At 59.4% G+C, this 16,525-nt stretch overlaps 1 protein-coding gene across 1 annotated transcript; it reads left to right on the forward strand.

Moving 5' to 3' along the window:
• On the forward strand, nucleotides 1–14,819 carry LOC308186668 (adenylate cyclase type 10-like; the record flags this gene model as incomplete). The annotated part of the gene is given in 23 exon segments (XM_080608788.1): nucleotides 1–151; nucleotides 407–511; nucleotides 2,690–2,728; nucleotides 3,062–3,205; nucleotides 3,962–4,164; nucleotides 4,628–4,721; nucleotides 5,037–5,125; nucleotides 5,697–5,888; nucleotides 6,104–6,225; nucleotides 6,852–6,928; nucleotides 7,815–8,004; nucleotides 8,924–9,116; nucleotides 9,445–9,531; nucleotides 9,985–10,146; nucleotides 10,149–10,276; nucleotides 10,945–11,081; nucleotides 11,723–11,854; nucleotides 12,450–12,704; nucleotides 12,849–13,187; nucleotides 13,406–13,457; nucleotides 13,706–13,928; nucleotides 14,299–14,406; nucleotides 14,580–14,819. Coding segments are annotated over 23 exon segments (3,408 nt in total). The 3' UTR covers nucleotides 14,766–14,819.
• Between the last annotated feature and the right edge of the window lie 1,706 nt (nucleotides 14,820–16,525).

Consider the following 16,525-nt stretch of genomic DNA (forward strand, 5'->3'; position numbering starts at 1 on the left):
ATGGCATCTGCCTGGGAGAGGAAATACCTGTACTCTGAGCTGGGGAAAAGAGCTGTGCTCCTCCCCGATCTCCGTCTTTCTGAGGACTTCATCTGGGACAACTTGGTCCCCAAGGTTATCGTGGAAGTGCTGTTCTTAGCGGATTTTGCAGGTGGGCTGGGCACGGTGGAGCCTCCACAGAAACGAGCCATTGGGGCACACCAGGCCCTCGGGAGCCCTGGCCCGTAGATGGCACAGCTATCTTGGCACCGTTGAGGACTCCTGCTGTGATGGCTAAAGAGAGCATGGGTTGGCTTCTCTTGCGATGCAGCGACTGACGGGCGCTTGGGCTTGGCAGAACGGGACTGGCTGCCAGGTCCTTTGGCCCACGTAGACATGTCCTGATCTCTGTGTGTCCTTCCTGCAGGTTTCACTGCGTTTTCAGAGAAGTGCGTCCAGCAGAGCGGCGCAGACAGAGGTGCTGACGAGCTGGCGCAAACGCTCAATGACTACAAGTGTGACGTTTTGGAGGGTAAGAGCCATGCTGCCAGGCTGTTGGACATCGTGCCCTGAGGCTGCTTGCCGAGGGCAGAGGCAGCCTTGCTGCTCCGCCTGCTCCTGCCTCCTTGGAAGGGCTGTGGAGCTCACTGCGGCCTGGGGGGACAGTGGGAGCCGTGGGGCTGCCGTGGCGAGGCAGGAGCGCAGCAGGTCTCTTCTGCTGCCCACTGTGACCAGGGAGGCCCAGCGGACTGGAGGCTGGCAGACGTGCCTCCAGGCGACAGGAAGGGCTGGAAGGACTTTCCAGGGAATTACAGACCTGTCAGTCTGACGTCGGTATCAGGGCAGGTTACGGAGCAGGTGATCCTGAGTGCTGTGACACGGCACGTGCGTGTGCCTCCAATGGAGGGATCAGAAGCAGCCGGCATGGGGTTTTGAAGGCTCGGTCCCTCCTGACTACCCTGATCAACTATGACAAGGTGACCCGCTTAGTAGAGGAGGGAGAGGCTCTGGACGTTGTCTGCCTGGCTTTTTATAAAGCGTTTCATACCGCTGCCCACAGTATTCTCCCGGAGAAACTGGCTGCTCATATATATGCTGCCTGGGCGTATGTACTGTTTGCTGAGTAAAGAAGTGGCTGGATGGCTGGGCTCAAAGAGTCCTAGCAAGTGGCATTCAATCCAGGTTCAATCCAGTTGGTGGCTGGACACCAGTGGCATTCTCCAGGGCTCTGTACCAGGGCCTTTTTTGTTTAACATTTTCATCAGTGACCAGGAGGGAGGAGGGGATTGAATGCACCCTCCATCAGTAAGTTTGCAGACGATTCCAAGTTAGGCACGATGGTTGACTGGCTTGAGGGTGGGAAGGCTTTGCCGAGGTGGGCTGGGCCAAGTCCAGCCACGTGCCACTGAACAAGGCTAAGTGCTGGGTCCTGTGCTTGGCTCACAGCAACCTAATGCAGCCGCATAGGCCTGGGGAAGGGTGGCTGGAAATGTGCCCAGTAGAAAAGGATGTGGGGTTGCTGGTCAGCAGCCAGCTGAACATGTGCCAGCAGCGTGCGCGGGTGTCTAGAAAGGCCGATGGCATCCCGGCCTGCATGAGAACTAGTGTGGCCAGCAGGGCTAGGGAAGTGATAGCTCTTGGACACGGCAGCGGTGAGCCCGCACCTCGAATACTGCGTTCAGTTTGGGGCCCCGACCGCAAGAAGGATGTTTGAGTCGCTTGCGTGTGTACAGAGAAGAGCATCAAAGCCGGTGAAGGGACTAGAAAACAGGAGTTACGAGGAGCGGCTGAGGGCATTGTGGTTGTTTAGTCTGGAGAAGAGGAGGCTGAGGGGAGACCTCACTGCGCTTTCCACCTCCTTGCAAGGAGGCTGCAGCGCGGAGGCAGTCGGTCTCTTTTCTCAGGTGAGAAGAGATAGGCCATTAGGAGAGGGTCTCAATTTGGGGCAGGTTGTGCTTGGGTCGGGTATTAGGAAGAATTTCTTCATGGAGGGTGTGGTCGAGCATTGGAACAGCCTGCCCAGTTAAGTGATGGAGTCCCAGTCCCTGCAGCTATTTAAGAGATGCGTGGACATGGCACTAAGGTACATGGTTTAGTGCTGGGGACTCAGTAGGCCAGGTGGATGGTCGGACTTGATGATCTCGAAGGCCTTTTCCAACCTAGATCGTTCTCTGATTGCATGAGCAAGGGGACACCCTCTTTCTCAGCATCTGCCTCTGTGCTTGCAGAGAGACAGTTCCAGTTCCACGATGGAACACCGCTTTGGTGCCATTAGGACCCCGGGCAGGCTGGGGGCATCCAGTGAGTGCCAGCGTGCCAGTGACCTAGGGATGCTGGCACTGACATCTGTGTGTGGCCCTCATGAGCCCCTTATCCTGGGGGATGTCTCTGACCGTGAGCATGTGGTGGCCACCACTTTGGCAGCATTTGCAAGTGTCCCCGCTCAGAGACCTTCACCAGGCATCTGGACGTGGCCCCAGGCAGGTGGCTCTGGGTGGCTCGGCTTGAGTGGAGACGGGGGTGCGGGACTGGAGCAGATAATCTCCAGAGGTGCCTTCCAGCTTGCAGCGTACTGTGCTTGTGTAGCATCCCACGGCACTGCCTCCCAGCTCGCTGTGCAGGGGCCAGGGCTGTGGCCACAGTGGCTTGCCCCACGGCTTCCAGAAGAAGGCACCCCCATAACTCTGCCTTCCCTTCTCTTTCTCCGCAGATGTGCTGGATTTTGGAGGAGACATCCTGAAGTTTGGAGGTGTGTCCTTAGGAGGAGGCTGCCTCCGTGTCCTGCTGCTGTGCAGTGTTTCCCGCGGGAGCCGCTTGCTCTGTGCTCTGGCGTGATGGAGCAGCTCTCTGGCCGCTGCAGCTGCGGAGGAGTGCCGGGCAGAGGGTCCCCCCGCCACCCACCCTCTTCCTCTGCCGCCCTGGCTGGTGCTGTGGCTGGCCCGGCAGAGGGGAGGGGTCCCTGTGGCCAGGGTGCCGTCCCTCAGGAGGATGCCCTCCCACAAGCCCATCTTCCTCTGCACGCCGGCTGGCCGCTTGCTGCTGTCCCTCAGGAGAGCCTTCACCTTCCCCTCCCTTTCCCCAGGGGATGCTGTGCTGGTGCTGTGGAGAGCATCGGAAGCTCAGCTGCCTCAGACCATTGGCCTGGTGCTGCAGTGTTGCCAGCAAATCCAGAAGAAGCATGGCACTCGTGACACGCACGTGGGTGTGAAGCTCCAGCTGAAGATAGGTATGGGCGCTGCTGGGTCAGCTGTGCCACGTGCACAGCCCTGGCACTCTCCAGTGCTGCTGGCTGCTTCTTGCCTCCAGAGCAAGGCCGGCACCTCTGCAGGGGCCAGCGCCAATGGAAAGCCTCCCCTGCCAGCATTCCACACCGAGTCCCTGCACAGGCACTTTTGCCCTGCCTGCCGCTTGGGTAAGGCACGTGTCGGCTCTGGGAAGCTGCCTCATGTTCCGGCAGCCAAGCAGCCAAGGGTTGGTGTTGCTGAGAAGGATTGTCGCAAATGAGCAGGCGACAGCAGCGGACTGCAGCCTTCCTTACATCACCTGTGTCTCCCTGCTTGCTTTTGTTCCACCTCTTCACCTCATCTTCACCTCAAGCTCCACCCTTCCCCACTATCTGAGAGCCTCCCATCTTTCCTCAAGCAGACAGCTACAACCTGCGTGCCATCAAAAAGAGCAGGCACTGATCAAACCTGCTGTTCTGCTGGGCTGGTGGCACAGGCAGCAGGGTGAGATGCCCGGCAGTGCCAACACATCGTCAGCGTCGACTTCTTTGGTGTCTTTGCAGACACCAATTCTAATTTACAGTAGAATATCTAATGTAAATCTCCTTCTTTTTAGTCTAAAACCATTACTCCTCCCCCCTCCCTAATGCCCGTCTCCAGGCTGGGTTTCAGCTGAGCTGCTGGCCAGCTGAGGTGCTGGGGGGCCATAGAGGTCAAAAGCTCCCCGGTGTCAGTGCTTCTTCTCGCTCTCTCCCCAGGGATCTCCGCAGGGCAAATGACCTTACTGACTGCCGGAGACAGGGAGCAGCATTACTTCATCTGCAGCCAGGCCCTGGATGAAGTTATGGAGGCCCAAAACCTTGCGGTTAAAAGTGAAGTGATCCTCTCACCCACCTGCTGGGAGCTGTGTGAGCAGGAACAGATCCAGACCAAGCTTCTTGGTGGCAAACGGTCTCTGAAGGTAGGTGGACGGGTTGGCCTCTAGAGCCTTTCTGAAGACCCGCACCCGGAAGGGAAGGAGGCAGGTGCTAGAAGGCTGAGGCGCTGGACGTGGAGAGAGTTGTAGCCGTAAGGGTTGGTGGAGAGCTGAAGCAGTTGCCCTTCCACCTCAGGGGTAACTCTGGGTTGTGTTTGCTTGGCGTGAGGGGCCGAGGGAAGCACGGGAAGGGTCTGGGCCCCACCAGCAATGTCCCCCGTGGGTCGCCGCAGCTGTCCTTGAGAGCTGGGGCATGCTTGGGTGATGCCTGCGTGGCTCTGGTCCTTCTGAGGAGGCACTTCTGTCCCAGCTGAAAATCCAGAGAAGTGGGCTTGCTGCACCAAGAGCTTCTGCCCTTCTCTGGAAAGTGAGAGTGGAGGGGCCGGCTGTGTCTCCTGGGGCTCCTTGGGGCGGCCAGTGGCAGTACTTTCCTTCTGCGTGTCTGCAGGTTCTGAGGATGGAGCACAGGTCTGGATCGGAACGCCAAGATGCTGCAGGCCGCTTTGACCAACACGCGAAGATGCGGCATTTGGAAAGGATAAGTGAGTCCCTGCTTCACCGTGTTCTGGGACTGGCGGGAAAAATGGGGCCTGCCTGCTTCAGAGTTCCAGGGAGGAACTCCCTCTGCCCTCTTCCACCTTTCAGTCGACGTTCGTGCCTTTGGCCCTCCTGTGCTTCAGCTGAGGCTGTCGCTGCCGCCCCCTCCTGCCAGGGGACGGCTCCGGCCGAGCAGCTGCAGAGGGGAGCAGGAGGAAACACCAAAGAATCTCTGCTCTGCTTTGCCCAGCGCCAGCCCCGTCTTTCAGCCCCCTTCTAGTCCCGTCCTGCCAGTGAAGGCCTGCGTTTGCTTCCCTTAGGGCAACGAAGGCCAGCTCTTATCATGTCCAGTGATCGAAAAGTGGCAGCAAGGCTGAAGAAGCACATACCGGCAGCCGCTCTCAGGAAGGTAAGGCCACCGCTGCTGGAGGCTGCATTTTGGGAGGGCAGAAGAAGGTGTGCATTGCAGGGGTGGAGCTCTCGTGAAAACAGACAAACGAAAGGAAAAGCAGCCTGAGGCGGGAACCCAGGGGAACTGACGCCAGGGCTAGTGGTGCTGCATGTGCCAGGAAACTGCCCGTTTTGTGCTGCTCCTCAAAGAGGCGCGGGTGGCGGGAGGTGGCCTTCCCTCTGCCTTTTCCACGACTCTTGTTCTGGACGTGCTGTGGGCACGAGGCGAGGACAAGCGGGCGAGTCTGCTCAAGTCCCTGGGACGTGCCAGAGGGTCGCCCCTCGCGGCCGTACTTGTCACAAGATGGGGTGTTGCTGGAACATTCCCCTCCTTTGTCGTTTGTGCTATGACTGTGCTATGACCTGCCTGCCGCGGGCTGGCCTGCGATTGGCACCGAGCAGAGGACTTACCCTTCCTCCAGTAGTACCTGGTATTGCGAGCACGCCTGCTCTCCCTTGGTGTATGGCACGGGCCCAGAGGAACCCCCGGGAGAACAGGCTGGCAAAGCTGTCGTGCTCTTCCCTTCCAGATGGATGAGGATGTGCCGCTGCACCTGTGGTCTGAGCTACGGCCAGTCACCAGCCTCTTTGTCCAGCTGCAGTTTTCTGCAGAGGCCAACTTACTGGATCTTAGGAGGGGCCTCTCTAACGCCAACAGGATCATTTCAGCAATCCTCAGTCCTCACAAGGGCGAAAACAACAAAAGCCTCCTGTTTGATAAGGTGAGCGTGGGGGAGCAACCCCACCCCCAGAGGGTGGCCCTTGTCTGTTTAGTGGAGAGGGACTGAGAAGCAGCTCTGCCTTGCCGGTGGGATCAGTCCTCTGTGGCTTTGTGTTGACCTGCAGCTGTGCTGGTCTCCCTGGCGACTGCAGCGGAACGACATTAGCTGCTGGCCATGGGCACTGTAACCAGATGTGTTGCATCCGTCCTCTGCAGGGCTGCACGTTCCTCTGTGTGTTGGGACTGTCTGGAGCAAAGCTGCAGCACGAGAGCATCCATGCCTTGGAAAGCGCTCTTCAGATCGTCAGCATGTGCTCCGCGTCGCTGAGGAAACTTGAGTGAGTGTGTGGCAGCGTTGCAGGGCGTGCGTGCTGCCTGGGACAGCGCAAGGGGGCTGACCAGCAAGAGACGTGGCCTCCTGGCTTGGCCTCCTTTGTCCCTGGCAGGATTGAGGCAGCACCCTGAGAGGCAGCAGGCGGCCCCTGGGCTTAGCTCAGGGCAGCCAGGCGCAGGCCCTCCAAGCAGAGCCTGCCAGTCGTGGTGCTGGAGCGAGCCCTCACCAGGGCACGAGGCTCCTTGGTGCCAGAGGCAGGCCCCTCTGGGCAACAGGGCCAGGAACAGGGCTCGGGCCCAGCCCCGTGATCTCAAGCCGCTGGCATTGTAGGTGCTCTGTGGGCAGCACCTGCTTTCCTCCACTAATGAGAGGGGCTGTGGCCTGCTGCAGGTCGCAGCCATCGTGCCTCAGGGGAAGGGTCCAAGCCATCTTGCGTGCGCCCTCCCCGTGTCCCTTGTGAGCGGGGTGTGTTGCGCCCCGAGCTCTCCAAGTCCCCAAGACACGCACTGGCTGTGGGACAGCAGGTGGCCCTGGCTGGCGCCAAGGGGAGATGTGGGAAGGGGCGGAGCGGGGCGAGCAGGTCTGCGCCTGGGGCGCCACTGACTTTGCGCTTCTCTCCCCGTGTGCCAGGGCAGTGTCCGTTGGGGTCACCAGCGGGACGGTGTTCTGCGGCCTCTGTGGCCACCCTGAGAGGGCCGAACATACAGGTACCGCACCTTAGTCTGAAGAGTGGGAGGCTGGCGTGGGTGCGCTTAAGGATGTCAGTCATGAAGAGACGGGCAGGCTGGGGCAAGCACATATGCCACAGGCTGCTGGTGGCGGCCCAGATGGCACCGGTCTCCACCTGAGGTGGGAGAATGGGCTCAGAGACTTGTGGTTCCCGCTGGGTCCGCTTGCCCTGCCGCTGGGTTGACCTGTGCCTGAGGGTGTAGTCCCAAAGCTGGGGAAAAAAAAAACACAAGGAAACCTTGAGGAATATAGGGAGGCCCGCAGCTTGTGTAGTCTTTTCTATAGCTCGTATAGTCTTTTAGCTGAGAAAATAAGGGAGCAGAGAGACAGGCAGCCTTGAGCTAGCAGAAGCAAGGAAGATATGGGATAAAAGGTAAAAACAAGAAGGAGAACAACAGCTCCAGACTGACCTATAGTAACCTTTTGCTCATTAAGGGTCATAAACATATTAAAAAACATACCCATCAAAATGCTAATGTATGCTGATGTGGGATTTGGTGTCCCCTCCTCCCCCGCTCTTCCTCTGTAATGTGCAAACTCCGTAGACATAAGTTAGGTGAGCTGTAATAGCCAATCAAAAGTAGCCAAAGAGATAGCTTTCACAAGTTTGCTGTGTATAAATAACGGTGATTCAAGTCTGAAGTGTGCTGGCTTTGCAAAAGATCGCCAAGCACCTGACTCTGCAGAGTTATATAATTAGTTATTTAATTAAAAGACCTTCGTGTGGATTTCAGCTCTGTGTGCTTATTGGTGCAGTCCACTGGGCATGCACCTATGGACAACAAGGGGAAGTAGCCCTTGGCCTTGAAGGGTGGGGCAAGGCCGCTTTCCTAACCATGTCAACGTGTTCTCTCTCTGTGGCAGTGATTGGCCATAAGGTGAACTTGGCTGCACGCTTGATGGTGCACTACCCTAGGCTGGTGTCCTGTGATGAAGCCACCTCCGCAGCCTCTCGCCTGCCCGGTTGCTTCTTCAAGGAGTTGCCGGAGACAAAGCTGAAAGGCGTTACCAATCCCGGCCATATCTATCAATATGTGGGAATCGCCGAGAAGTGGTGAGTGTCTTCCGAGCCATCTGGATGGGGGCACAGGGACCCCAAGGGTGCAACCTTGGCCGGCAAAGAGGAGCTGTGCAGCAAGAGACCAGCCTGGTCTCCCGCAGACATCCCTTCCCCGTGGCCAGGAAGATTCAAAGGCCTGGCACGGGTCTGCTTTGTACCTCTCTGCCTTTCTGTCTCCTGCTGCTAAGAGAGCCGGGAGTGATGCCAGTGGGGTGGGGAAGGTTGTCCTGGCTTTGGAGACGCACGCTAGCCGTGCAGGCTTTGTCCAAGCGGCTTTCCGCTGGGCTCCCTGCGCTGTGCTTGCTCCACTACGTGCAAGGCTACGGCAGAGGTCATTCTGACGCAAGGAGGAATTTTTTCCCAGCTCCTTCTGCGCAGGAAGCTTTGGGTCAGTCATGTCGCCCTGGGGAAAGGTGGGCCACTGGGCCACTCTTCCTCCTGTCTGCCTGCTCAGTTCTCAGGTGTCCCTCTGGGCCATGGTTGGAGGACCTTTTGAATGTTAACGTTGCTGTCTCTTGAAAACTATCAAAAGACTTGAGCCAAAGGTGCCAGATGCTTGGTGTCCTGAGCCACTAAGTGACACAGGTCCTCCTTTCCAAGAGGCTTCTTTTGCTTGTCCAGGGTGGCAAAGCAGTCTACTAGCCTACAGCACACCCCGGCTTCTTTGCCCCATCTGGGTTTTCTTTGGTTTTGGCCTCTGGCGAGGCCTCTGGCCTCTGGCCTGACGTTCGTGGAAGACTGCGATGCCTCTGCCCTGTGCCTGGCCCTCCTCCCCCACCCCCGGGACTGCGCACCCTGCGTTCCTTTGCAGTAAGAACCAGGCGGCGTGAATCTCTAGCTCTCCTGTCTTGGCAGGCGTGGGCTACTGGGGGCCTTTTCTGCAGCTCAGGTGCCTTTTGCTTTTGCACCGCAGGGTTGTCACCGTGGAACTGACCGAGGCCAACGTGAGGCAGCCCTTCTCTGCCATCCGTATGCTGGTGGCCAGGGCTCTGGGCCTGCAGGCGGGTGAAACGTGCGAGGACAGGCAGCGCACCCTGCAGGCCAAGCTCCAAGGGGCGATAGAAGAGAGCAGATATTGCCTCCTCAATGACATTCTCCTCGTCAAGGTGGGAGCGAGAGGGTGAGACTGCCTCCTGAGGTAGTCTGGTTGTTGTCTGGGTGTTCCGCTGGGCAGGCTTAGCTCCGGGCTGGGAGCCGCGGGGCTCATAGCACCGCGTTCTGATTCCTGGGTCCGGGGAGGCTCCCTGTCTGTGGTGACTTCATGTCCTGCGCATGAGCCAGGTGTCTTGGTCAGCACCCTGGAAAGGCCAGTGAAGAGAGGCTCGTGTTGACCTCATGCAAAAGCAGAGGCGCTTTGTTCTGCCGTCGAGCTTGGTGGATAGGCATGCCTGGTCCCAGGATGATGTTTCTTTCTGACTCTGCTTTCCCGTCCAGTTTGCCGTCCCGGACAAGATTCGCAAGATGCATGACACTCCAAGGAAAAGGGAGTTGCACCTGACTTGTATGCAAGTGCTACAGAAGGTGAGCGTTCCTCCTTCCACCTGGGTCAGAGAAAGAAAACAACCCTGCCCGCTGCAGGCTCCACATCAGAGCGGCCTGAGTGGGCAGCAGGACGATGTGCCAGGGTCATCGCCCTTCAGGGCCCAGGAGCCCCTCCTCCCAGAAGCCCCTCTCGAGCCCTCCCCATATGCCTAGTAGCTCGCCTCCTGTTAAGTTGGAGGGTATGTGCCCTGGAGGAGGATTGACGCCTTCTGCGTTCCTTTGCCCAAGTTCCCTCCTTCAGAAGGGCAAGTGGTGCTTGAGGAGACCTTAAAGTCTCGCAGAAATGAACAGCCAGTAAGCTTCTGAAGAGGGAAGCGGCTGGGGAGAGACTTCTGAGTATTCTCCGTCTCCGGAGAGAGGGGCTACATTTCCTCCCCTAGAAGACGCTTGAGAATCCACCAGACCCCACACAGAACCGTCTGCTTTTTTCAGACCCTTGGAGGAGAATTCGGCATATTTGTCATCGACAACGCCCACTTCATCGACCCTGCCTCCTGGATTATCATGTGGCCCGTGCTCCAAAGCGTCACGCTCTTCATGGTCATGAGCTTAGCTCCTGGCCACGAGAGAACGGAGAGCTTTTTCAAAGCTGCAGCACAATGTCTGTGAGCACAATGTCCCAGAGAATCAGCTGTCTTCATCTGGAAGAGCTGAAACCTGCAGCTGTGGTGCAGAAAGCCTGCCAGGACCTTGGAGTGGTCAGCATCCCCAGGGATCTAGCAAGGTATGTTGCAGGCCAGGGAGTTCTTCCGGAGGGGCTGGACCTACGCCGCCCACGGAAGGAAGTCGCCCCGCAGGAAAGGAAGCACGGGGCCTTCTGGCAGCATCCTTGACTCCAGCAAGGACCTGGGTTTCTCCTTAAGACTCACCACAGCAGGCGGGAGCTAAGAATAGGCAGCTCCCAAGATGCAGCACGCGGGCAGTGACAGCCCTTTGCTGTTGCAGAGGAGGGAGGGCAAGGCAGGGAGGAAAGGGGAGAGAAGAGGAGAGAGGAGAGCAGAGGGAGGTGGGTGCCCAAGCCTTAGCGTGGCTGAGGCGTGCAAAAGGCTTTGACCTATGTGGCCAGGCTGCAGGAGGGATTCCCAGGAGCAGGGGTCCAGCCAGCTGCCAGAGCAGATCTGGGCTCCTGAGGACAGGGAAGGTCAGGCTTGCTGCGTTGTGCTTTGGACATTGTCCACGACCATTTCCCCACGGACTCCAGCAAACGGTGTAGGGTCAGGGGGTCCCAAACGCCCAAGCCAGTGGGAGGACCGCCCCCTTCTGAAGTGCGCCGTAGCTGTGACGAAGAGGCTGGTTACCCTGTGAGGCTGAGTGACTCGCCGCCCGCCCATCAGAACTGTGTCGCACCGTACTTCCCTGGTGTTGGTCACTGCTGGCTCTGCTCCTGCCCAGGTTCCTGATCCAAAGAAGCTCTGGCATCCCATATTACTGCGAGGAACTGCTGCGCTGCCTGCGTTGCAACAACATGCGCTTGTTCCGCACTGGGAGGCAGGACAAAAAAGCAGAGGACGACTGGGAGGGCTTGATCGGTAAGCACTCTTGTTGCGCACTGGCTAGATGCTGTTGCACCTCCCTCCCCCCCGCACGACCGTGTCCTGTGGCTCTCCAGTGAGTCTGGGCAGAGTCCGATCTGGCAGCAGGACAGAACTTGATCTGGCTGAGGCGTGGGCTCCCGCACACCTTGCTGTCACCTTGGCAAGCCACCAGCTCCCTTGAGAAGAAAGCCCTTCTGCAGGAGAGGGACAGACCTGGGAAACTGTAATCCAAAACCATAAATGCCCGCAAAGGCGCTGGGAACTGAGGAGCTTGGCAGTAATGCAAGAGCACTAATTGCAAGAGCAATGCCAAGCAGAGTGCTGTTGCCCTGGGGACAGCCTGCATGGGCTTTGCTTTTTGGATTATCACCGGCAATTTCCCTGGCTGTGGGAGGTAGCGCGGTCAAAGGCAGCAACTACTGCGTTCTGTCGCGGGACGTTCATTCAGTACAGCTGGGCAGCTGGTGTGAAGGCGGAAAAAGAGTTGCAAGGGCGATGCAAACAAAAACACTGCAGTGGAAACCGGTTTGCCCCGCTCACTGACCGCATTCGGTGCGGGCCATGAAGCGCACCCGACCGTGACAGGTTGGACTTGCCCCACCTTGTTCATGCGCTCCCTCTCTCTCTCTCCCCAGCTTCTGCAGTCGAGACTTCACACCTCGTCTCAGCCACCTCAAGCTCCAGTGCTGGGAATAACAGCGGCAGGGTCTGCACCATCAGACCAGACGTCAGCCTGGAGACCACCGTGCTGCCGGCCACCTTGAAAGGTGAGCGGCTGAGTTCGCGGCTGTGCTGGGGTCCTTTCCTGGGGTGCACATGAGAGAGGGGCTGGGCATCGGCATGCTGCGGAGTCACCCGCTCAGCCGGGGGGTCCGTGCCAGGAAAGCGACTCCGGTCTGAGCAGAAAGAGCTCTGTGCTTAAGGGCACAAATGTCCCCCTCCGGGCTGTGGACCAGCTGTGAGCCTACCTGTGAGGCGCACAGCAGTTGCGGGGAGCTCCAAGTCCAGCTCTGAGGTGGTGAAAGCGCTCTCTGTTCTCTGTGTGCACTGCTGGGCGTCAGCCTAGTTCAGCTCTGCTAGGTCGCATCGCGGGTCGCATGTACCCGCAGGATCGTGCCCTCCCCATCCTTGGTGGAGGAGCGCTTGTCTGGGTCTCTCTTATCCCTGGGCCTTGTGGCCTGTGGTTGCCGGAGGAGTGGAGCCATCCTGAAGACATTCCCCTGGGCTGCGATTGCCCAGCAGGTGCCATCTTGAGGAAGAGAGGCCAAAGTCTACCCTGTTTCCCGTGGTGGAACTGTCCAGCCTCTCCAAGCTCAGGCTCTGGGACACAAAAGAGAGAGACGTTTTGCTTCTTCTTGACAGAGATTGCGCTGGCTGAGCTGGACCGGATCACGCTGAAGAAGCAGATGGCTTTGAAGTTTGCGGCCATCACAGGGCCGGTGTTTACCACCCAGCTGCTGGCTCACATCCTGCCCACCTGCATCAGGCAGCAGATGAATTACTTGTTGGACGTGCTGGTGAGCGACAACATCATTAAGTGGCTGAAGGACACAGGGGTGCCCAGAGACGTCCAAGATGCTGGAGAGGAGCCGTCCACCTCTCAGCAGGCAGGGAGCGGTAAGTGGTGGCAGTAACGTAGACCCAGGAGCGCTGTAGCTGAAAGGGGCCTTCCCCCACCAGCTTTGCGCAGAGGGAAATTCCCAGCGGCTGTTGAGAATGCCTCTACCACTCTGTCTGAGGCCACGATCCATTGCCTTGCAGGGGCGGAGAGGCCGTCTATGAGCGAGGAGACCACAGAGTGGCGGGCTGGCGTCCTGGCCTTCTGTGCCCCGCTGCTGCGGGAGGCAGCCTACGAGCTGTGGCCCGAGAGACAGAGGGCCAACGCGCAGCGCAAGCGTGCTGCGTTCCTGGAGAAGCACGCGCACAAATGCCGGAGCTGCCACGGAGGGGACTTTGTGGCCTTCCACCGCTTTGCCGTCCCCAGTCCCCAGGATGGGGAAAACTGCCAGGGCTCTGCGGACGAGGATGACTGGCACAGCTGGGAGGCCTTGGTGCTCGCTGGAGAACAGCTGAAGAAGGACAGGAGTCACACCCCTGAGGGTAGGCTGTGTGCGTGCTGCGGAGCCCCCTCCCTCTGGAAGCCCAGGCCCATGTGCTGGGGACCTGGTGGGCCCCAGCTTGCCAGGGATGAGCCAGGGGACGAGGATGATCACCGCAGCTCTTGTGCCCTGGGTCTGCTCGGCAGGAGCCTTGCAAGCCCGCAGCTCTTAGCCCGGGCTACGTGGGGAGGTCCTTGACACGCTCTCTCTTCTTCCCAGGTAGTGCAAATGCCCTGCAGCAGCAGCAGGCTTTCTCGGAGGAGGAGTTGAGGTGAGGAGACAAGGTTCTGATGATTGTGGAAACCAGTGAGCTCCAGAGCAGACAGATGGAGCTCTGCCGTTTGGCTGCTGGCTGGGACTCCAGCTCTGGGACGAGGAGGCTGGCTGTGGGGTGGGAGCTGGGATGAGACAGCAGGAAACTGGGCTTTTGTTGCTACCTGTAGGGAGAGCAGGGTCATCTCAGGTGATGCTCATCCGCTCTTTGCTCTCTTCTTTTCCTGGCATCCTGCCGCTGACCAGAGCGTCAGAGCGGTTTCCACCAGCGGGCGAGTGGACAACTGCGCAGCCCAGCAGGACCGAAGAGAAGGACGGTGGCGAGTGTTCCTGCAAATGCGAAGCCATCATCGAATCAGTGCTTGTGCCTTTGGCTCGCCACTATGTGGCAATAGGCAACGCTCCCCGAGCCTTCTATTACCTGCTGGAGTGTGCGGCTGCCTACCTGCACGTCTCCAACAGCTACATGGTGAGTGGCCCTGCTTGCCAGCACGCACCGCACCTGGAGTCCACTGCAACAGGACACGCCGGCTAAGGGGCCTCCCAAAAGAAACAGCGGGGGCAGAGCCGGACTGTTTCCTGCGCTTTGCCTCTCCCGCAGCAAGAGACACGGGGCACTCAAGCAGGCCCGTCAGCACAAGCTGCATTACCTGGGAGGCGGTCTGAAGGCTCCCTTGGTGCCTGAGCTCCGAGCCCACGGGGCACTGTGCTAGGGCAGGGATCGCGTGGGGAGATGCGGGCCCTCCTAAGGCAGGTGCCACAGGAGGCAAGAGGGAAGGACGGAGCTGGCCAGGGGCTCTGCACCGATGCTCACCTGCTGCCTGTGTGCTTGCTCGAAGGCCCTTATGAAGCTGAACGAAGCGGAGGCCCTGAGGAACTCCATGGAGAAGACAGCAACTGCGTTAGACTGCTTTGAGGAGGCGACCTTCTTCAGCCTCAAAGGGGAGGTAAAGCGGCAGGGTGACGCAGAGGGGTGTCCTGGAGGATGGAGCCGGATGCTTTCCCTTCTTGCAGGGGGCGTCCCTGCTATAGGCAGCCCCTGGTACATTTCTGCAGCCTCTGCAGGAGGAGAGGCTTGGGAAAGCGGTCCGTGTCTGCCCGTCTCCCTCTTCCTGTGCAGGTCTGCTGTAATCTAGGATGCGTGAGGCTGGCCAAGAAAACGACCAGGCGGGCGCTGAGCCTTCTGAAAAAGCAATTCCCTCAGACGCGCGCCGGAGCCTTTGTCAAGTCTCTGTGGGAAAGGTTTCAGGGTGCTCTTTGTGCCCCAAACAGAAGAACACCCTCCCTTCCGCCAGAGGCTCGGTAAGCAGCAGAAGGGAGCACATGGGAAAGGAAGAGTATTCTGGTGCCAGGCATTCAGGCCCAGGCCTGCCTGGACTTCAGGCCATACCTACGCTGTCCCATAGCTCGTTAGCAGGACCGAGGCATTAAGGCACGACGTGTGAGTCAAACAGCGGGCAGTGCAGCCTCACGCTGCCCCCCTGTGCGGTCCCTGGGCCTTTGGGTAGAAAGCAGCTTGTGCCGAGGGATGCACCTGCTGGCACGTTTCGGATGAGGCCAGGGGTGCCTGGGAACAGAGAGATGTGAACAGGGAGGACGGGCTTAACAAGGGAAGGAAGGCAGTCTGGAGTGACCTCCAGGGACGGGATGGGGTTGGGTTAAGGTGTGCGTGCGGGGCGGGGAGCGTGATGATGAGGAGGCGCAGAGTTGCGATAGTCCTTCTCCTGCTGGTGCCTGGCATCACTTCCCCCCCCCTCGGTGCCGTAGTGCCAGCACACCCTCTGTAGCGGTCGGCTGCCCCTGGCAGCACTTCTTCATTTGCGCACTTCCATGCCGGCAGCCCTTCCAGCACCAGCTCCCTTCCTCTGAGGAGGCGGACGTGTCTCAGCCGCCACCCCACTTTCCCCTGCCCAGCCTGACTTGGTGCTCTACAGCCGTGCCTCTGGGCTCAGCAGTTTCTCTTGTGTGCCAGGAGGAAGAAGCTCGCCTGGATGCTTCAGCAGACCCGCTGCCTCTCCTTACTGGGGCACCTCTACAGCCTGGAGGGCACATCAGGAGGACGGAGGTTCTCCCGCCTGGCAGCTCTCATGAAAGCCAACAGGGACGGGAGAATGGACTCCTCTCAGGAAGAAGACTCCCTCTCCGCCAACTGCCTTTGCGTCCCTCCTCTTCTTAGTGTGTCTTAATAAAACATCTGTTGTCTTACGGTGGTGGTTGTCGGGGCTCGCCAGGGGAGGTTCAGGTTGGAAATAAGAAGAAAGTTCTTCTCAGAAAGGGAGAGCTCGCTCCCACAGCGAGAGATGCGGGGCACTGAAGAAGGCCCGTCAGCACAAGCTGCATTGCCGGGGAGGCGGTCTGAAGGCTCCCTTGGGGCCCGTGTGGGCACCTGGAGGGAGACGGCATGGTCAGGGTGGGACACGGGCAGCTGCCAGGGGCTGGCACCGGTCTGCAGGGCAGGCAGAGCGCTGCTGCCACCGTGCCAGCATTGGCCTCAAGACCGGGGCGGGGAGCCACGGGCCAGGCTGCTCTGTGCCCACAGAGGCCCGTCCCACCCCCACTGGGGGGCACAGAACCCCCAGCGCTGTTGCGACCGCTGGGCTGGTGCCCGGGCAGCTCAGCCTTCCCCCCCTCCCCGCCCCACTGGGTGTCCCCTCGCCTTCTTCTCCGCTCCCAGTTTGCCATCGGGCAGGTGCCTCCCCTCCAGCCTTGCTCAGGGCAGGTATTTCCTCCCCGAGACGGCGTGGGGTGCGTTTTTCTGCCGTTTCCCTTTGTGGGTTTCCGGGAAAACGGTTTGGGAAGAGGGAGAGGCACAGGCACAGGGAGAGGAGAGGAACGGCACGGGGGGGCGTTCCGGAGTCCCCGCGGGGTCAGGTGGGCTGCTCCGTCCCGAGGCATGCTGGGAGCTGTAGTCCTGTCTGCAGCTCCCTTCCCAGGCTGGTGGGGCTGGAGGCCGTGCTGGCTCCTGCAAGCCCTGGCAGGGGCTGCACCCCTCTGCGTGGCCCAGGGCACTGTGCGGGCCAGGGTTTCTGCAGTGAGCACGCTGGCAGCTCCAGGGTGCTCATGCCC

Source organism: Anser brachyrhynchus, assembly GCF_964034855.1.
Source record: "Anser brachyrhynchus genome assembly, contig: SCAFFOLD_120, whole genome shotgun sequence".
Classification (NCBI taxonomy): Eukaryota; Metazoa; Chordata; class Aves; order Anseriformes; family Anatidae; genus Anser; species Anser brachyrhynchus.